The 20,206-nt window shown below is 35.3% G+C and overlaps 1 protein-coding gene across 3 annotated transcripts in view; it reads left to right on the forward strand.

The window, feature by feature from the left end:
* LOC125672275 (VWFA and cache domain-containing protein 1-like) overlaps window positions 1-17,457 on the forward strand; it is a 60,065-nt gene extending 42,608 nt beyond the window's left edge. For 2 of the 3 annotated variants that reach the window (XM_048908486.2, XM_048908503.2), the window contains 10 exons: window positions 1,863-2,035; window positions 2,119-2,229; window positions 2,583-2,705; window positions 4,173-4,272; window positions 5,107-5,202; window positions 5,356-5,487; window positions 10,111-10,220; window positions 11,767-11,892; window positions 13,436-13,563; window positions 14,904-17,457. In XM_048908486.2, the coding sequence (XP_048764443.2) occupies window positions 1,863-2,035; window positions 2,119-2,229; window positions 2,583-2,705; window positions 4,173-4,272; window positions 5,107-5,202; window positions 5,356-5,487; window positions 10,111-10,220; window positions 11,767-11,892; window positions 13,436-13,563; window positions 14,904-15,271 (1,467 nt within the window). In that variant the 3' untranslated portion in view covers window positions 15,272-17,457. The remainder of the gene's footprint in view (window positions 1-1,862; window positions 2,036-2,118; window positions 2,230-2,582; window positions 2,706-4,172; window positions 4,273-5,106; window positions 5,203-5,355; window positions 5,488-10,110; window positions 10,221-11,766; window positions 11,893-13,435; window positions 13,564-14,903) is intronic. The other variant, XM_048908495.2, reaches the window with a different exon arrangement.
* The last annotated feature ends 2,749 nt before the right edge of the window (window positions 17,458-20,206 follow it).

Genomic DNA, 20,206 nt, shown 5'->3' on the forward strand with positions numbered 1-20,206 from the left:
GGAGGGGGAGGGTGTTTCGCGACATAATTTTTTCAGCACTCAGCGGGCGACAATTTTTTTTTTATTAATTTACGCTTCGCTACAATTTTTTCCAGTTTAATTTTGCATTACTTTTATCTGGGACTACTATTAGTGCAAAACCTTGCTTCAGATTCCCCCCCCCCCCCCCCCACTTTTTTTTTCTTCGCCAATTTTTTTTTCGTCAGCAACAAAATTAAAACAAAAAGCATAGCCCCTTTCCGCAAGTTACATGGTTGGTCCTTAGGCAAAATGAAGAAAAAGTATTTTTACACACCGAAAATAACATAAATCAAATGAATGTAATAGCATGGTCGGTTTGTCCACTTTATCTTTTCTATGATTGATACTTTTTAATATGGCTATTCTTTTTGCTTTCTTTGATCCAGATATACATGTAGCAAAAAAGCAATTTTATATATATTCATTGGTTAAAAAAATTGAATTTTCAGAAATTAAATTGGCATAGCCAATAAAAATATAAAAATATTTCAACATTAAACAGTGAAATTAGATATATTTCTGAATTTCACAATAAGAATTTTCACAAAAATCGGTTGAAAATGGCTTTCAAGAGATTTTTTTTTTAAATGTAATTTTATATGAAGAAATATGAAAATTTCGACGTGTTACAACACTTATGTATATCATGCATATCCAGACGAGAACGCGTGAAATGATATTAAAATAATATATTGAAGGTAATTAATTGGTATTAATTGTACTCGGATAAAACAGACTCTGGAGCTCTCAAGATCACATGAAAATTTTCCAGGAGAGTTAATTCCAGCAGAGTAATTGAGTCTACGTAGTATTGCAGCAAAAGAATACCAAACAAATCATGTTTGTCAACGTATCCTTAAAAAAAAAATACCTGGTAAAAACATCCCCCAAATATCTATGCACATTTTTAACACCCCCCCCCCCCCCGCCCAAAAATAATAATAAAGAATTACTGAAAATCTACATAACCTGAAAAATAGAAAACATCTTCAAATCGAGATCTTCTAAGCTTGTGAAACATTCATACAAAATAATGATAATGATGTAAAGTTCTCCTTTAAATTTTAACCCCTTCAAAATCCCAAGAAAAACAACCCCAAAACATCCGTTTTACCTACCCCCTACCCCCTCTCCCCCGACAGACATACTACGGTTTTGTTGGAACTCCAAAAGACACCAACATTCAAAATTTGTCCTCCCAAGAATAGGCATAGTCTTTAAATTGTACAAAATTTGGAGTAATACCCCCCTTTCCCTGTGTGCAGCATCTGTTCGTATCAAATATCTCAAGAGGTTATAGAATGAGGAGTTGTTTTTTTTATCGCTAATGACATTCTTTCTCTGCCACAATTTATTTACATTACTTCTCTGCTTGTTTAGCCGCTTAGAAAGCAAGCTTTAGGGTTTGTCGAACTACGAGTGAATTGCACAGTTACGTACATTATATAGGAAAATTACGTACATCAACCAAAAATGTTATAATGAGTTACATACATCACGTGTGTTTTTACACAGAAGTTTAACTCGTTCATTCAGGAGAAACAAACGGAATTTACCATTCTGAACGATAAAGCATAAAGAAATACACAAACTTGACTAATTAATATCACTGAATAGTTGACAGGATAAGATATAATCTAAATTGAAAAATTAGCCGTTTCTTCTTCCGCCATCTTGGGATGTACGTAACTGCAGTTACGTACATCAGTTTAATACCAGTGGAATGGTAGTTATCAAGACGAAGTTAAAAATGTTCAATTGTTAACTCACGACAGACGCAGACAATTGCAATACGTCACCTGAGTTTATTCAGGTGACCTAAAAATACTCATTTCAATTAGGATACCGTGAAGAGCAGCATTCAGGCTTCTTTCAAAGCGGAGGTATTTTGGAAAAAAAACCAAAACCAGTCCCAGTTTGTGATATGGCGCTACATGGGAACAAGAGATGGTCACGTGAGAGTATACCCGGCGGTAGAGATTACAAAGGACTACGATCATTTCATGAGGCCTTGGTAAACTTTAAGATATGTAGAGATGTGAACGACCGTGTTCATTTTCAATAAAAAGATTTTTCATACTGTAAAACGGATTTTAGGTGGAGAAGAACAGTGGCCCAGAAAGGCAAGAATGTGGTAATTACTCCGTACGTCGATAACTGGGGAGCCGGGGTGGTAGTGACCCAGTGTAAAGCCATCTACGAGGGCAGGTAAGCATGGGTTATTACAAGACATTGTGATGATCGGAAAACGCAAAGAAAATCATTAAAAATGAACCACTAGATATCATATTCGTAGATTCATAAACCAAATCAGACTTTGTTTGAAGAATATTTTATTGGATATTCTAAGAGGAACCACTAGATCTTACATTTGAAGATTCGTTATAAACCAAATTCTATTTTGTTTGAAGAATGGTTTTTTGTACAGTGTAGAGTCAAGAAAATCATGAATTTTTATTCTTAATTATAGAAAATTATTTTATAATAAATGATGGATTTTCAGCCTGAATTATGGAGTAAAAATGTAGTTTCTTTCTTAATGGTTTTTTTTTTTTTTTAAGGAGCAATGGTCAGCACTCTTCCAACGATATCGTGGACGTAGTCCAGTGTATAGATTATCCATACCCCTATTTCAGCAGAATGTTTCTGAGTAGGTACCCAGAATGCACTAGTGACGAATACAGGTATGTACAATGTATTATGCTAATAAACTACTTTTAAAATAAACAGACGTGCGGTTGTTTTTAAATCATAAAATCAACCCATAACCCATAGTGACTCTATGAATGATTAGGCGATACGTTTTCGCGTCCGCCCGTGTCTATACTATAACGCATCCGAGCGATTTATTTGTATTTAGTTTGTGGCCCTCGTAACCTTTTGCATGAAAAATTCCATAGGTTATTAAAGTTTTAAAAACCAATTATGCACTTTCCTTGCATAAATATACAATTATTACATGTCAGTTCTTGCAGAATTTCACGTCTAAGGTACATCTAGAATTGAGTAAAGAAGCCTAGCATTTGGTAAAATAGTGATACCTATCTATCGTAAAAATGTAAAACGTTGTATATCTATATTCAACTCTTTACAATAGCCATCAAAACCCTATACAAACACAAGTCCCGTGAGGATTCGGATTAGAATAGGTCCTCAGTACCCCTTGTTTGTCGTAAGAGGCGACTAAATGGGGCGGTCATTCGTATAAAACCGTAAAAACCGAAGTTCCGTTTCACAGCTGGTGTGCCACGATAAAGACCTCTCCCTTCTCCAAATCTGTAAGCGCCGAGCATAGGCCTAAATGTTGCAGCTATTCACCGGCAATGGTGACGTCTCCATATGAATGAAAAATTCTCAAGCGGGACGGTAAACAATATACAAACAATAAATCTGTGTGCATCGCACCTTGAGTAATGCGCCCTCTGGTGGAAGAATGCTAGGAAACAGTATGACGGGGAAATCAAAATTGGGACATCGCCATTAGGAGGTTCGAGTGATTGAATGTGTTTATATCGTTTGCTGTTAAAAAAAACACACTAAAAACAAATTAGAGTGATTTTAGTATGAGTGGAGTATGAATGGTTGGTATGAGTGATTATATATCCATTGTACATCTTACCTTTAAAAGTATATATTATGATGCACTTAATTTCTATTTGTACAATGGACAATGCGAATTAAAAAAAAAGAAAAAAAAAAAAAACAACAACAAAAACAAAAACAAAAAAAAAACAAAACCCAACAAAAACCCACACAAATTGGAATGAAATCAAAACCAGAAAGGATTATTTATTGTTAAGAGTAGTTTTAGTTAGTGTTAGTATAGTGTAGATCTAGTACTATTTTTTGTTTGTTTCAAATTTGCCGCATGCACTAATCCTTCTCCATGACATGAGAGAGAGAGAGAGAGAGAGAGAGAGAGAGAGAGAGTCTAATTCTACCACAGAATTATAAAGTTTTAAAGTAATAATGAGTTGTAAAGGTATAAAATACTAGTATATTCCACATTTAAACCTAACCTTGTATTTTGTGAATTTCAGTTGTATGGAAGTAGAGATTGTACCTTGTGAATTTCAGTTGTAAGGTAGTAGACATTATACCTTGTGAATTTCAGTTGTAAGTTAGTAGACATTGTACCTTGTGAATTTCAGTTGTATGGTTATAGACATCAGCGGATTCCTCGTTATTTACCCGAGCTTCTCGTACGTTGGGGACAATCCTGACATCGAATTAAAGCACTTAGGAATAAAGGTATTCCCCAAAGAAATATTCAAATTAACCTTCAATAATATTTTGTAACTTAAGAATGCAGAGCAGATATATTTGATGTATAACTAGCATGCATTGTACTATAATAATATTAGGACCCCACACCGCGATACAATACGCCAGTTTCGGAATGCGTCCAAGTTATTTTCCCTTAAAGAACTCTCGTAGATATCAAGACGCGAAACATACATCAGTGAAGGTACAAACTAAGTTTATGGTATGAATTTTATCATCCGAATTCAATTGATACATCATCTAGTACATGTAAGGAGTAGTGATCGGGCACACAAATACATGAAATACTTTATCATTATATTGCATGATTATGTTCCTCATACATACCACATTTAGGACAATGCTTGCTAATATCACGTTTTTATGTTTTCATTTTAGTAAAAAGTAGATATCATTTCATATTTCCTACATTTACATTTAGAAACGGAACACTAACAACTAAACATATTTCAGTAAGTGAACCACCGTAAAATGCCTGAAACATTGCCAAAACGGCGTAAAACCGTAATCAAGCAAGTATTCCTCACTTACTGTAGGTGCACTCTATCTCAGTTAGCCATTCAATGCACCTCGTACACAGAAGATTTCTATTTTCGAAACTTGAGTATTGCTTAAATCCTGATCGATAATCAAATGTACTTGTACTTAGTTTTCAGTTTAAAAATGTTTTATGAAGATCATTATTACATGTATTAACATTCTTTCACTCTAAAAGCATTAGGAAATATAAAAGTATAGATTTAAACCTGGATTTTCATTGTTATTGTCTATAATAAAATAAACGTCATATTTTTATTTAAGGAAACAAAAATATTTGTTGATCTCCTGAAGGATAGATTTATCGAGAAAGAAAGTTGTTTGGACATTGAAAGTAAAAAGCAGTTGTTTTCATATCGGGCAAGTACAATAACATATCTATATGAAAGGCGAAGATGCATGTAACGAACAATGATATATTTCTTGCAAATCCACACACACATATTTATGATTTTCATATAAATCTGCTAGAATATTATAAGTAACATGTTTTGCAACATGACTTTACTGCAGGTACATCTGAAGGATACGTCTGACCCGATCAACAGGTTGTCATCAGTAGGCTACAAAATTGCACCTGTTCTTCACAGCAATGTTTATATCATCATTAAGAAGAAGGAGCTTTTACCTGGGACCTGTTGTCAGGTTGGTAGGTTGTGTATTGTTTAACGTCCTACTCCATACTTGTTTTTACTCTTATGGAGACCTCAGTCACGACATCATTGCTGGAAAATTTCGGCCTATGCTCGGCGCTTATGGCCTTTGAGCAGAGAAGGATCTTTATCATGCCACACCTGCTGCGACACGGGACCTCGATTTTTACGGTCTCATCCGAGGAACCGCCCCATTTAGTCGCCTAGACCGTCAAGCAAGGCGTAATGACGACCTGTTATAACCCGGATCCCCAGGTCTATATACCGTATAGCGGGTTTTTTCCCGCGGGGTGATACATTTGGCTTATTTTAGAGGTTTGATAGCTTACCAAAATTCACTCGCCAAATATGCACCCAATTGCGACTTCAGTATTTGCAAGAGAGATAAATATTTCTTGTCCGCCAAAATTTATTCCGCTAAAATTATTAGCATACCTTTGAGCCATCAAAACACTAAATTTTAAACCCGCCGAAAAAACCGCTATACGGTAAACAATTCTAAAGACCTAAACAGCATACTCTGAATTAATTATTTTCGGTATCAAATTTCGTTTCCCACTCCTTGCAAGTCACATTCACTACAACAAACTAACAAAACTACATGTAATAGCCCCGCGGGGTTTATCCATATTGGAGCGTATTTGAAATATCGTATAGCTGAAGATCCGAAAGACACAAGTCGACATTATAAATATATTCCAAGCAATATCTCACTCACTTAACATTTGTCTAGGTTAAGTATTGGGTAAAACAGCAGACAAATGTGAATGAATGGAATTGCTGACTCAAACTTTTTTTTTCTTTTCTTACATCGCCCACCAAAACAAACAAATTGGCAATTCTTATTAACCAGATGGTACCTCCTAATCGGCGACTCGAACGAGAATGATTGTAAATGTTAACTCTCGCGAGATCTCGCTTGGAATATAAATATATTCCAAGCAATATCTCACTCACTTAACATTTGTCTAGGTTAAGTATTGGGTAAAACAGCAGACAAATTCAATGTTCCAATGCTTACCCACAATAAAACAGCACATGTAACACCAAACCCAATACTCAAATCCCAATACTGAAATCACTCACGTCCATCATGACCTTTGACCATAATTGACTACAGTATTCGCTCAATAGTGTATTCTCCCTCTGAAATTGTTTCATATTCCTAGGTGTAGGAGGATAGTTTAAAGTCGCACATTGTTAAATCCTCAGACGAAATAAGTGAAATCCCCAACACTAATATATGCAATGGCATTAAATGGTGGCATTGCTTCCTAAAAGTTAAAGAAAACACTTTCTATATCATCCAACATATTGCCAACTCCCAAGTATATCTTAAGTGAACCATTTTTAACTCTAGCTTCTAGAGTATTAATCAAAAAATCTTGAAATTTCACACAAATCAAAGCATTTTGAAAAATAGCAGGTGGAGGAGTTTCAGAATCGTATGACTTGCCTTTAAAATTCCCTTTAAAATGAGTAAAATATCTGGTTACATCCACCCCTGCCCTAAGCCAATCTAATACATAAGACTCCTCAATTGGGCATACTTTTTCCCATTCTGATATAAACCTATGTATTCCCCCCGATTGAAAATCATCTGGATTATGAAATGCTAATTCCTCAAGTTTGAAAACATGGTTACTAGAACCCTTTAAAACCTCTTCAGCAGAGAGAGTGGAGGCCAAAGTCTGGGTTACCTCCCTCTGTGGTTAACCATTGTAAATGATCCTTTTTGAACTTTTATTACTGTTGGATCAAACCCGGTCTTCAATTCCCATTCAGGAATGGAAAAACTGATCAGATCCCTGTAAAGAAAACCACAGAGTGAAAGGCAACCCAAACTTTGACCTGCGTGATAAAAATACCACTTAGGATTAGATCCCTATAGGCCAAAGAAAGAGAAGCCAAAGTTATCAGTTTATCAACACATGGGACAAAATGTAACAAAAAACACTAAGTAGAACTATACATCATGTACAAAGTATCTTTTTTAACATAGTATCTTCTATGTTTACTAACTTGCAAATACCAACAATGCAATACCTAATGCACAAAATACTTAAATTCTAAATCTCAAATTCATTTGTCCTTGTTATCCATCAACTTTGGGCATTTTGCAACAAAATGACCCTTCCTCTTTTTTTTTTTTTTTTTTTTTTTTTTTTTTTTAAATCTAAACCATTATTCCACAAAGCATGAAAAATCTCAAGAAAAAACACGTGGCAAACAAAGTGCATGTGCAAGCCTCCAAAACACGAGACGATAAACACATAACAAATAGAATGTTCTCACACTAAATATATCCAATGCCAAAAGCGACATATGAAAAACAAAAATAAGCAAGAATTAACCATGCATGTTCTTTCCACTCTACTCTCACTCCATACGAGGCCGGTCAAACAGTACAGAAATGTACTATATGTTAACGAGTTTGCCAAAACTCACACCACTATCAATAGAAAGTCACTGAGAATACCAGCCTAGCACGTGCTCCCCGCACTTCTCTACCGATAAAATGTACACAAATACATTTATCTCCCACGAGACCAAACCAAACAGTAAAGAAAAAAAATTCTATACTCTGGTCTCTATAAGCTCACAAGTAGCCACAATTACCGATAAACTCACTCCACTACCAATAGTGAAGTTACCGGGGAAAACACAACAAGCTACACTTATATTTAACACTTAACTGAACTTGCAAAATAAAAGTAGCTTTTCCCCAAACTCATCAAACCCGCATAGCCCTACTCCAAAAAATTAAAAAAGGGCTATGCTACAATAAAGAACTTTCACCGGAGCTGAAGTTCGGCGCACGCGGTCCAGTAGATCTTAGAAATCAGAGCGTGCCGCGCTGGTCGGCGACTCGAACAAGAATGATTGTAAATGTTAACTCTCGCGAGATCTCGCTTGGAATATTCATATTTCCTTCGATCTCGATTTTAAAAGGAGAAAATAAATATCTTAGAGAGTAATAGCTCTTTGGTCACAGCCTTGATTCTTCACTTAATTATGTGAAACCAATTATTTGTCTCAATGACAGATAGATGGACGAAAACAGACACGATGAAACCAATACATTCCCAAAAGTAGTTTGTGAGGAAGGGTACTAAAGGGACATGTACAAAAATATAAATAACCACCAAAGGATGTTGTTGATTTTCAAAATTAAACGGGGTTGTGTTAAAGAACTGTAGAGTATTCTAGGGATGGTACCGTATAAGTTTTACATGAGTCAGAATCTGATAAAAATTAAATGAGTTTCCGTCTTAAATTATGCATACCGTATGTTAATTATGCATACTACGTGTTGTGAAATGACATGAATATGTATTGACTTTAGTAAAATAAGTCCAAAGCTTCACTATTGTCAAGACCGACATTGCTGTATTGGATTGATAATGGGGTAATAAAATGAAACAAGAGGCCCATGGGCCACATCGCTCACCGGAGTCACCTTGGCCCATATCTGAAGACTTTCCATATATATTTGCATGTAAAACCTTAGTCCCTATTGTGGCCCCAACATACCCCCGGAGGCCATGATTTTTGCAAACTTGAATCTACACTATGTCAGAAAGCGTTCATGTAAATGTCACCTTCTCTGGCCCAATGGTTCTTGAGAAGATTTTTAAAGATTTTCCCTATATTTGTATGTAAAACTGTTATCCCCCTTGTGACCCCATCCTACCCTCGGGGGCCATGATTTGAACAAACTTGAATCTGCACTATGTCAGAAAGCTTTCATGTAAAAATAAGCTTTTCAGGCTCAGTGGTTCATAAAAAGAAGATTGTCAAAGATTTTCCCTATATATTTGTATGCAAAACTTTGATTCCCTTCCTTGTGATCCCATATTAACCCCGGGAGCAATGATTTGAACAAACCTGAATCTGCACAACGTCAGAAAGCTTTCATGTAGAAATAACTTTTTCTGGCTCAGTGGTTCTTGAGAAGATTTTTAAAGATTTTCCCTATATAATTGTATGCAAAACTTTGATCCCTCCCCTTGTGGCCCCATCCTACACCCGGCGGTCATGATTCGAACAAACTTAAATCTGCACAATGTCAGAAAACTTTCATATAAATATCAGCTTTTCTGGCTCAGTGGTACTTGAGAAGATTCTTAAAGATTTATCCTATATTTTAGTATGTAAAACTTTAATCCCCTATTGTGGCCCCATCCTACCCCCCGGGGGCCATGATTTGAACAAACTTGAATCTGCATTATGTCAGGAGGCTTTCATGTAAATATCAGCTTTTCTGGCTCAGTGGTTCTTGAGAAGATTTTTAAAAGACCCCACCCTATTTTTGCATTTTTGTAATTTTCTCCCCTTTGAAAGGGACATGGCCCTTCATTTGAACAAACTTGAAGGCCCTTCATCCAAAGATGCTTTGTGGCAAGTTTGGTTGAAATTGGCCCAAAGGTTCTTGAGAAGAAGTCGAATATGTGAAAAGTTTACGACGACGACAGACAACGGACAGATTTTGATCAGAAAAGCTCACTTGAGCCTTTGGCTCAGGTGAGCTAAAAAGTAATAAGCATGAAATATTATCTCAATTACCTCGGTTTTGTGCTAAAATCTGATATCGGTTTTATTCTAAAAATGACAGGGTTCAAATATATCACCGCTTGAGTATTCCTGTACCAGCAGCGGATCAGATTGTTGCCTCTGCCATAAGGTCGTGCCTTATGATACTTGCCAGGAGAAAACAACATCTGGGTAATTTATTTGTTTCTTTTATTGTATTTGTTTGATTGTATACATGTACGTCCCTTTAGAGAATTTTCAACACATTTAGTGACGTCACCAAGTAATGGATTACGCTTTAACTAGTTACAGTGAGGAGTCTTTATCTCCCCACGTGTACTGTAATACGGGACCTCCCCTTGTAAGCTTACTTCGTATCTTATTAAATGAATTACAAATAATTGTTATTATCTTAGTAAATGATGTCAAGGCCAATAGTGTCAATCTTATATCAGTCTAAACGTTACAAATGCAACCTGCGAACAAACACTAATGTGTCTTAGAAAAGATAATGCTGACTGCAATTTAAGTTAAGATGTAAGTTAATTACCAACATCGTCTAACGATCTTACATTAGATCTAGACGTCAAAAGATGAAAACATAAAAAATTTAAACCCCACATCATGTACAGCGACAGGGAAGAGATCTGCATCAATTATTTTCTTTAAATGAATACGAATGGACATTTTCTTTAAATGAATACGAATGGACATTTTCTTTAAATGAATACGAATGGACATTTTCTTATTAGATTCTAAAGTGACATTGCATTTATCTGAATTAAACCATTTGACTCTCTCTCTCTCTCTCTCTCTCTCTCTCTCTCTCTCTCCCATTGATTTATATAGTAAGTCTCTGAATATTTATTTGATAATCTAAGACATATTCTATTAGACGCAACGAAAATGATATTGACCACTACGTGTACATTGAGATTGAATGATCGAGTAATACTGTTGCAAAAAATTCTAAATATCAGCTGTATAATTTACCGCGCTTTTGTAACTGTGACGCCATGCCGTCAACATGATTCAACCAGGGTCATATATGTATATGAAAGCCTGTGGCAGCGATGATGTTCAATTTCATTCTTCTTTTGAATAGTCTCATAAGTACATGCATGCGGCTTGGCACATTTGTGACGGTCACAAATTTTCTCGTCTATTTACATTTCATGACGGAGTTCAACTAATTACAGTAACCTTAGTTAAATAATGTTTCCATATTGAAAATGATTCAATCTCGAACATACACTTATTAAATATTTTTTATCACTTCAGGACCCGTGACATTCACACCTTATGCCGAGCATTTGGCGATGAAACTATCATTATCTGTTTTAACGACTTAGGTATGTCGCGGCCGGGATTCGAACCCATGCGGGGGAACACTCTAACCTGTAGGCCACCGCGGTTAGGGCCCTTGAAAGCCTGTATTCTATTTTAAATGCTTTAACAATAAAAACAATGGCATACGTTTGTGGTGGTTTTCATGGTTGAATATTAAAGGCCAAGATCATTGAAAGGGGGAAGGAGGTACTCCAAAATCCTTTGTGTTCGAAATACCTCTAACAGATGTATGTACTACTTTAAAATAGACCATGTTGCGAGTAATGCTTCATTTTATGGATCCTTTATAACCTTAGTTTAGTTACTTCAATCATAAAACAATATTACAATTTCAATCATTAAACAATTATAAATCTACAAACTTACAATTTCAATTTTTTCGGAACAGGGAGTTATACCACATTTGTAGTGCTCGGTTGCCAGATTCAAACACTAGACTTCAACCAGAGTTCGAAAAAATCAAAAACCTGAAACCATGCTTTGATGTGGGCTGCAATACCCGAGTTGATGAATCGTAAGTTGTTTAATCGTAAGTTGTTAAATGTAAGTTGCAAAATGTAAGTTGTTAAATGTAAGTTGATGAATCGTAAGTTGATGAATCGCAAGTAGATGGATCGTAAGTTGACTTACAATTTAACATCCTGTCTTCCAGATTATTTATTATCATCCTGAATAAATATTTTATCATTATGATTATAATCGCTTCATATGATTAAATAGATAAAGATTTCAGTATTAAAATAACATAACGTAACGAATTTCGTCAAGTTCTTTGATTTTGTTGGACCCCTACCGACTTCCCCGAAGGAGGATACTATAATACTACTATAATACTTGGCCATAAGTTTCTTCCAAAAGAAAATTTCCACTATATATTTCATACAAAACCAAATATTTTCAAAATCTTCCCTTGGAGCCAATGTTTCCTTTATTTGGATGAAATAAACACCATTTTGTGTAGAAACCATAATTAAGAGGGAAAAAACTATTGTGATGAAATATGCAGAGAGATACATTTTATTCATTACGTTGATTTTTAATTCCAAAATTACACATACATGTACGAATCATATAATGAGTAAGTACTCTCAAATTAAATTCGTATTAGAGTTGTCATATCTTTACTATTTTTTAAGATACACTTATTCTGAAATTATTAGATGATACTGTAAATAATTCTGAGATCAGTGCTTTTTATTTCATCAAAATTAATCAGAAAATGAGTTAGGAAAATTGTTTGAAAATATTAGGCTTTGTACGAAATATATAGTGGAAATTTCTTTGGAAAAATACTAGTCTTATGGTCAAGTGCTGTAGTTACCTGTACGTCTGTCAGAACTTAGTTTTCTGGACTTTCTTCACTACATGTATCTTGTGACTGTCCATTGACTATACATTACCTTCTTTTAGAATGTAGTGATTTTACGCCCATACGAAATAGACTTTTTAATAGTATTCAGTAAATTGAAGAACTTTTTACAAATATCGACAATCATTATATTATACAATATTTACAAGAATGCGACTTTTACAGAAACATTTGAAAACTTTTATAATATAACTGTTTATCTATACACGAATAATTTTTTTAACCTTTTTATGTATTTTTAACTTTTATGTCCGTCGGATTGGACGTTAAAGGGTGTCCCGTGTCAAGGATCACAACCCCCTTGGCACGCAAAAGATCGTTTCCCTGATGTTCGAAAAAGAGTAGGCTCACTGGGGGCCTTGTTTACATAACAAAGAATTGCGAGTGCTGAATCTCACTTATAACTCGACAACTGATATTCAAATTTTGGTTGACCAATATAAATACTTTAGTTAAGTATTGTAAACAATAAAAAAAATTCCAGCTCAAATCGTGTCCAAGAAGGTCACAGAGTACCTATTTGTTACGCGTCGTGTGATTGGTCCGCGAATAATCCCGAAAACATTCGGATGAGTCCGAGACTAAACAATGTCTGTGCGGACCAATCACGGCGCGTACAACATATTCGTACTCTGTGAACTCCTTTAGTATGTTTGCGTCAAGTTGATTTCTTGTATTTATTTTATAGAAATTGCTATCAGGTGGCAGGGTGCAGCTGGTGTATTCAGGACCAGAACGGAGGAGAGTATCCTTCATCGGAGAGATGCTGCAATATTTTTGAGACATGTCCATTTGGAAAAGTTCAAAAGGGAAAACGTAAGCACAGAATTTGTGTAATTTGATATGTAGTTAGTTAAGTAACTACTAATATTTCATTTGTAATGACAATAAACAATAGTTTCCTCATTAGACTAAAAATCAATATGGCAATAGTATAGATAATGTTTGATATTTGTCTAATGCAGTTCTCTAAATGATGCTCGAACCTAAATTTTGTACTATTGTTAATTCTTTTGGAAGTTTTTTTTTCAATTTCTACATTAAAGATGAATTATGAAAAGAAAAAAGGTCATAGTGCTGTTATTGAGCTACAGTATTTTAAAATTTAACATTTTTAGGTTACCTGAGTCACTCAGGTGACCTATTTCTATTGGTCAACATGCGTCGTTCATTACCAATTGACCATTGTCTTTACTTCCTGATAATTACATTTCCGACTCTTTTCAAAATTTGGTATAAAGCATCTTTGAAACAAGGGGGATATAAATTGTGAATTTAAGGAACCCTGCACCCCGGGTTCTATGGAGTGGGGCAAAAACTCGCAAAAATTGAATTTTTAAAATTCTGCTTTTCTAGAACTGCACATCTGTCAGAAATACTAAATGCAAAATCATGTACAACAGGAAGACCATTACCAAAATTGTGAATTTCATGATTTCCCAAATACAGGGTTTTTTACTCTAACACAGGGTTAAATTTGGTGTTGTGTTTATGTGTTAAATAATTAATCCATATCTTTAATGCTATTGATAGTAAATTGAAACTAAATAGATACTTGTATGTAGAAGGAGTAGGACGCCCTTAACCAAAATTATAAATTTCCTCAACCCAGGGGTAGGGATCTGGTATCATAGTGGGTCAAGATTATTGTGATTATTGTCTTTATCATATGAAAGTTTTCTTTGATTTTGCAGTCTGCGGGGATCCAGGTTGGAATAGGTCCCCAGTACCCCTTGCTTATCGTAAGAGGTGACTAAATGGGGCGGCCAATCCGATGAGACCTAAACAAGAGGTCCATGGGCCACATCGCTCACCTGAGTCATCATGACCTATATTAAAAAAAAAAATCCTTATATTCGCACGTAAAACTTTGGTCCCTTATTGTGGCCCCAACTAACCCCAGTGCCATGATTTTTACAAACTTGAATCTGCACTATGTCGGGAAGCTTTCATGTAAATGTAAACTTCTTTGGCCGAGTGGTTCTTGAGAAGATCTTCCCTAAATGTATTTGTATGTAAAACTTGTATCCCCTATTGTGGTCCCACTCTTCCCTTGTAGTGCATTGTCAGTATATAAAATTAACATCCACCCGTGTTAAGGAAAGGGGAGTTACTCGGACATTAAACCATACGTAATCACTTTATTAAATTTTCAGACACACAATGTTCCAAACACGAACCTCTGGACAATTCGGAATCCGCCTCGGAAGGATTAGCAGGAATAATAGGCGGTTCTGCAGGAGGAGTGGTTGTGTTGATAATCATCGTCGTTATTATCATTGTCTTCTTCTTTCGAAAGAGAAATCTAAAGGCCGAAAAGAAAACCACCTACCTCACCGTGATCAGCGAGAATCCTGCATTCAAAGCTGAAGGAGACCGAATATCTGGAAGTGACCATTCCATTGAGTATCTTAGAGAAGAGGAAAGGTCGCACCAGTCTAACCAGTATATTGGTGTCCATGGATCAGACGAGGGACCTTTTCATGAACCAGATGATGAACACTACCCAGGAAAACGAGTGTAATTCGTGCATGCGTGGGGAATTATAAAACATTCTTAAAGCGTTGATGTCATTATTATTAGAATACAAGTTATCATTAGAAATTGGCATGGAAATGCTTTTCATACTTGAAATTGCATTAATAACAATGAAAGTGATAGGATAAGGTTTTCCTACTAACAAATTTAATATACTGTATTTTATACCACCAAACCAATAATATATGTGGATAGTCCTGTATTTTATAGTCAGTAAGAGCTATTTTCTCTGTGAAGGCTGCTATCTATTTTTGTTCAAATCTTGAACCAAAAATTTCTCCTTGCGTATATTAATGTTATTCCAGTATCCCCATCGATGGATCCCCACATCTGATCTCGTCATGAGTAGACGATCAGCTGTGGGAATCTGGCAATGAGAATATCTAAAGGGCAGCTAAATATCCGCACTTCGTAGAGTTCAGTTCATACGCGTCATATATCCATTTTTTCTGAAACTATTTTTTTTCACCTCGATATGATAAATCCTGATTTCCGAACTAGGTTTAAAATTGATATCGTAGTAATTTTACTTTACTTCGTACATCGGCCAGGTAACGAGATTGTTAGATCTCCTAACTAGTAGTAACGCAAGAATCCCAGGTTCAATCTCTGATTGATCCAAAGATTTCCCTTCTTTGCTGCAATAACTTAGTAATGTCCATATATGCAACTTCTGTAATACTTGAGAGTTGATTTTAGACAGTTGCTTGCCCAAACCAGGAAATATCAAATCATGCGCAAACTCTAAAAACAACTGATATTTTTGTAGAAATAAGACAGGATGCAAGTGAATTGTAGCTGAAATGGAACAGAAAGTTATGTTCTGTATGAAGTTTCCACAAACGTGTTATATATATATATATATATATATATATATATATATATATATTGTATATAACTTGGAAGAGTTGATCTCTTCTGTCAGTGCAGGGAACCTACATCAGGGATAGTTTGGTTGATTTCGAATGAGCGAAAAAGCATGTTCCTAATTATTTTTTAACCTCGCCTGATTTGCATACTGATTAGTAATGGTCATCAACTACGGGAAGATGATTGAGTATTCTGGTTAATTGTTTCAACTCCCCAAAACAAAAATCTCTGAATGATAAATGTCAAAACCTGTAGGAAAGCTTCAATATATAATGAAGATCATGAATCCTATGGAAGTCACAATAGACGTTTACATAGGAATTTATAGGAAAATACTATGAAGAACCACAAGGACATGATTTAATTAATATGCATTCATCTTTGTTCAGACGGAGTGTAAATATTCGGGGGTTTTCAACGCCATGTGACCTCTAGGGTAAAGACGTGGGGTCGAATGATTTACATAAAATTGTATACTATTAAGAAAATCTTCATCTCAAGAGCCACATGTGTACAAAATGTCATCGATATGCAAGCATGCATCTTCATATGTTTCTGTTCACACCTTTACCCATCTACAATTCTTAAATGATATGTAAGTGTTCTAACATGGAGAAGGTTCAGGTTTCTTGAAACCAAGATCCAAGTGTGAGGGCTGGACTATAGTTGAGGTTTTAAATTTTACCAAGAAATGATATTATATAACAAAAGTTAAAAATCTTAAACAATCTTCCCAAGAATCACGTGTCTTCAATTTTCCCCGTGTAGTGTAAATTCTAGTTTGTTTGAACGGTGATCATCGAGGGTAGGGTGGAGTGACAATAGAGTGTAACGTTTACATTATCACAAAAATCTAGATAGTTTGCTACCTCGCCAGTCTACAATTCGTCGGATTAAGTTACACTTGGTATCACCGTGTAGAAGAGTAAACTTGTAAATTCTCTCAAGAACCATAATGGTACAACCTGTAAATAAATATGCAAGCATCTTCATGAAATGTAGTTTCAAGTTTGTACACACACTGATCATGTAACCAGGGTGGTGCTACAATACAAGTCTATAGAGAAAATATGTGTATGAGAAAGTGACTTTGGTAAGCGTTGTGGATCATGCACTTCTTGGGTATCTTATAAATTGTTCATCAAAGAAATATCTTGTAATTTGGAACAAGTAAATATTAATATGTACATGTAGTAATGAAGCCATTTGAGATTTTAATGTGAATGCTACATATGCTCTATTTTTATGTGATATTTTGATAAAAATTTCAATATTATTCTATAATAAAACAAAGAAACCATGTATTGATTATGCTTACGAAAATTAACGTTGTTGAGAGATGAATGAAGATCGACCCGTATTCATGACTAAACCAAATTGTGATCATGTGACTATTTTATTAGCATATCACGTGTTAAGTATCATTTTCCCACCAAATCGTGGATGAAAGGTGAAGATAACGAACAGTGATCAATCCCATAACTCCTATAAGCAATACAAAATAGAGAGTTAGTTGGGCAAACACGGACCTCTTGATATACCAGAGGTGGGATCAGGAGTCTAGAAGTATGCATCCTCTGTCGACCGGTCACACTCGCCATGAGCCCTATATCTTGATCAGGTAAACGAAGTAATCCGTAGTCAAAATCAGTGTCCTACGAACGGCCTAATAATCGGTATGAAATACGTCAGACAGCATTTGACCCAATGATATGTTGTATTGACAAATGGCAAACTAGATCCCTGTAACGACCATAGAATTTGCGAAATTCTGACTCTAAACAAGACTTTTAAAACCCCTGCACCATTAACTTGTTTGTCAGTAGCTGTCTCGATTTACAAACTGCTCATACAGAGAATAAGCTCTTACGTATCGAATCAGTTGAGATATTTAAACACCATATGCAGGTAATAATGGAATATTGCTACATGAATATGGGAAATTGACGATGGAGAAGCTGAAATCATCCTGTTTGTGATAAAGTTGGGTTGTTAGTTTGCCGTTCACATCTACTTTCAACAAGCATTCTGAGAGTGTTGCATGACAATACATAGTCCACTACCGGTAGCAAAAATGACTGTACCACAACAATATTCAGAGTTCATTATGTAGGTTATGGTAAAGGGGGGAAATTGGTGATCCGGGATAGGAATGGTTGGAAATCAACTACTATTGAAGTAGAGACTAGACCATGAAAAAAAGACAAATTCATGATTAGGTGTAGGTCTTTAACCAAGTCAATAAACTGTGACATGTAGGTGATCATGAATAATTTAGCTATATTGTTGTATTACTATGCTAGAGGTTTTAAGGAGTCTAGAACTCTTATCTTTAGAAATAAGAAACGTGGGTGTAAACTAACAATTCATGCTATTTTCTAAGTCCAAGGGCCATAACTTGGTGAAAAATCAACAGATCGGGACCAAATTCAAACTTGATATGTAACTTGTTATGGCAAAGCAATGCACCAAATATCAAATGAATATCTGCAAGCACAACAAAAAAGTCTGGAAAACTGATATTTCATGTTATTTTTCCAAGTCCTTTTTCATAACTAAGTTTTAAAAAATCAACGGACCGAAACGAAATTCGAACTTGATCTGTAATTTATTATGGCAAAGCAATATACTACATATCAGCATATGAAATAAATATCTGCAAGAACAGAAAAAGTGCGGAAAACTGAACTGATGGACAGACGGACGGACGGCGTGCAAACCTAATGTTCCCCTTGATTTCGTCGGTAGGGGACTAATGAAATATCAAAGTATGGAGCAGAAGTGGAATAGATGAAACGTCGTCAGTATATCTAAATGTCTAATTGAATGTCACAGCAAGAAACGTTTTCTTCTCATATAGAAGTTTTTAAATAAACTCTGCTTAATAAGTATATTAAAAGGCCAGTTAACAAAGGAACACAATTTGTGCCCATGGGAATTCCAACAGAATGTTGGATAACCTGATCACCAAAGACTACGAAGATATTATCAATGAGGAACTCCAACATATTTTTATTTGAACTTCAGAGCACTTGTGCGAATCTGTCTGATGGTTTATTAATATACGTACGAAAGATGAACTCGATGTTAAAACTTACCGAAGCGTGAAGGTGCGTTCAGGAAAAAATACATTCTCACATTAAATGCACTGTAAAACTTTTTAAACAAGCATTCTGAGAGTATTGCATGGCAATACATAATCCCCTACCGGTTGCAAAAATTACTGTACCACAACAATATTCAAAGTTCATTACGTAAGTTTTGGTAAAAGGGAAAATTGGGGACCCAGGATAGGAATGGTTGGAAATCAACTACTAATCGAGTTGAGACTAGACCAGGAAAAAAGACAAATTTATAATTAGGTTTAAGTCTTTAACCAAGTCAATAAACTGTGACATGTAGGTGATCATGAATAATTTAGCTATATTGTTGTATTACTATGCTAGAAGTTTTAATGAGTGTAGTATTCTTAACTACACAGATAAGAAACTTGGATGTAAACTAACAATTCATGCTATTTTTCTAAGTCCAAGGGCCATAACTTAATGGAAAATCAACGCAACAAGATGAAATTCGAACTTGATCTGTAACTTCTTATGGCAAAGCAATCTACCTACATGTAATATCAAATGAATATCTGCGAGCACAACCCAAAAAAGTCTGGAAAACTGATAATGTGTGCTATTTTTCTAAGTTCAAGGACCATAACTAAGTGAAAAATTAACAGACCGAGACCAAATTCAAAATTGATCTGTAACTTGTTATGGCAAAGCAATGTACTAAATATCAGATGAATATCTGCAATCACAACCAAAAAAAAGTCGGGATAACTGATAATTCATGCAATTTTACTAAGTCCAGGGGCCATAACTAAGTGAAAAATCAACGGATCAGGTCAAATTCAAACTTGATCTGTAACTTGTTATGGCAAAGCAATGTACCAAATATCAAATTAATATCTGCAAGCCCAACAACAAAAAAGTCTGGAAAACTGATATTTCATGTTATTTTTCCAAGTCCAAGGGCCATAACTAAGTGAAAAATCAACGGA

This window comes from Ostrea edulis, chromosome 1 (genome assembly GCF_947568905.1).
Source record: "Ostrea edulis chromosome 1, xbOstEdul1.1, whole genome shotgun sequence".
Lineage (NCBI taxonomy): Eukaryota > Metazoa > Mollusca > Bivalvia > Ostreida > Ostreidae > Ostrea > Ostrea edulis.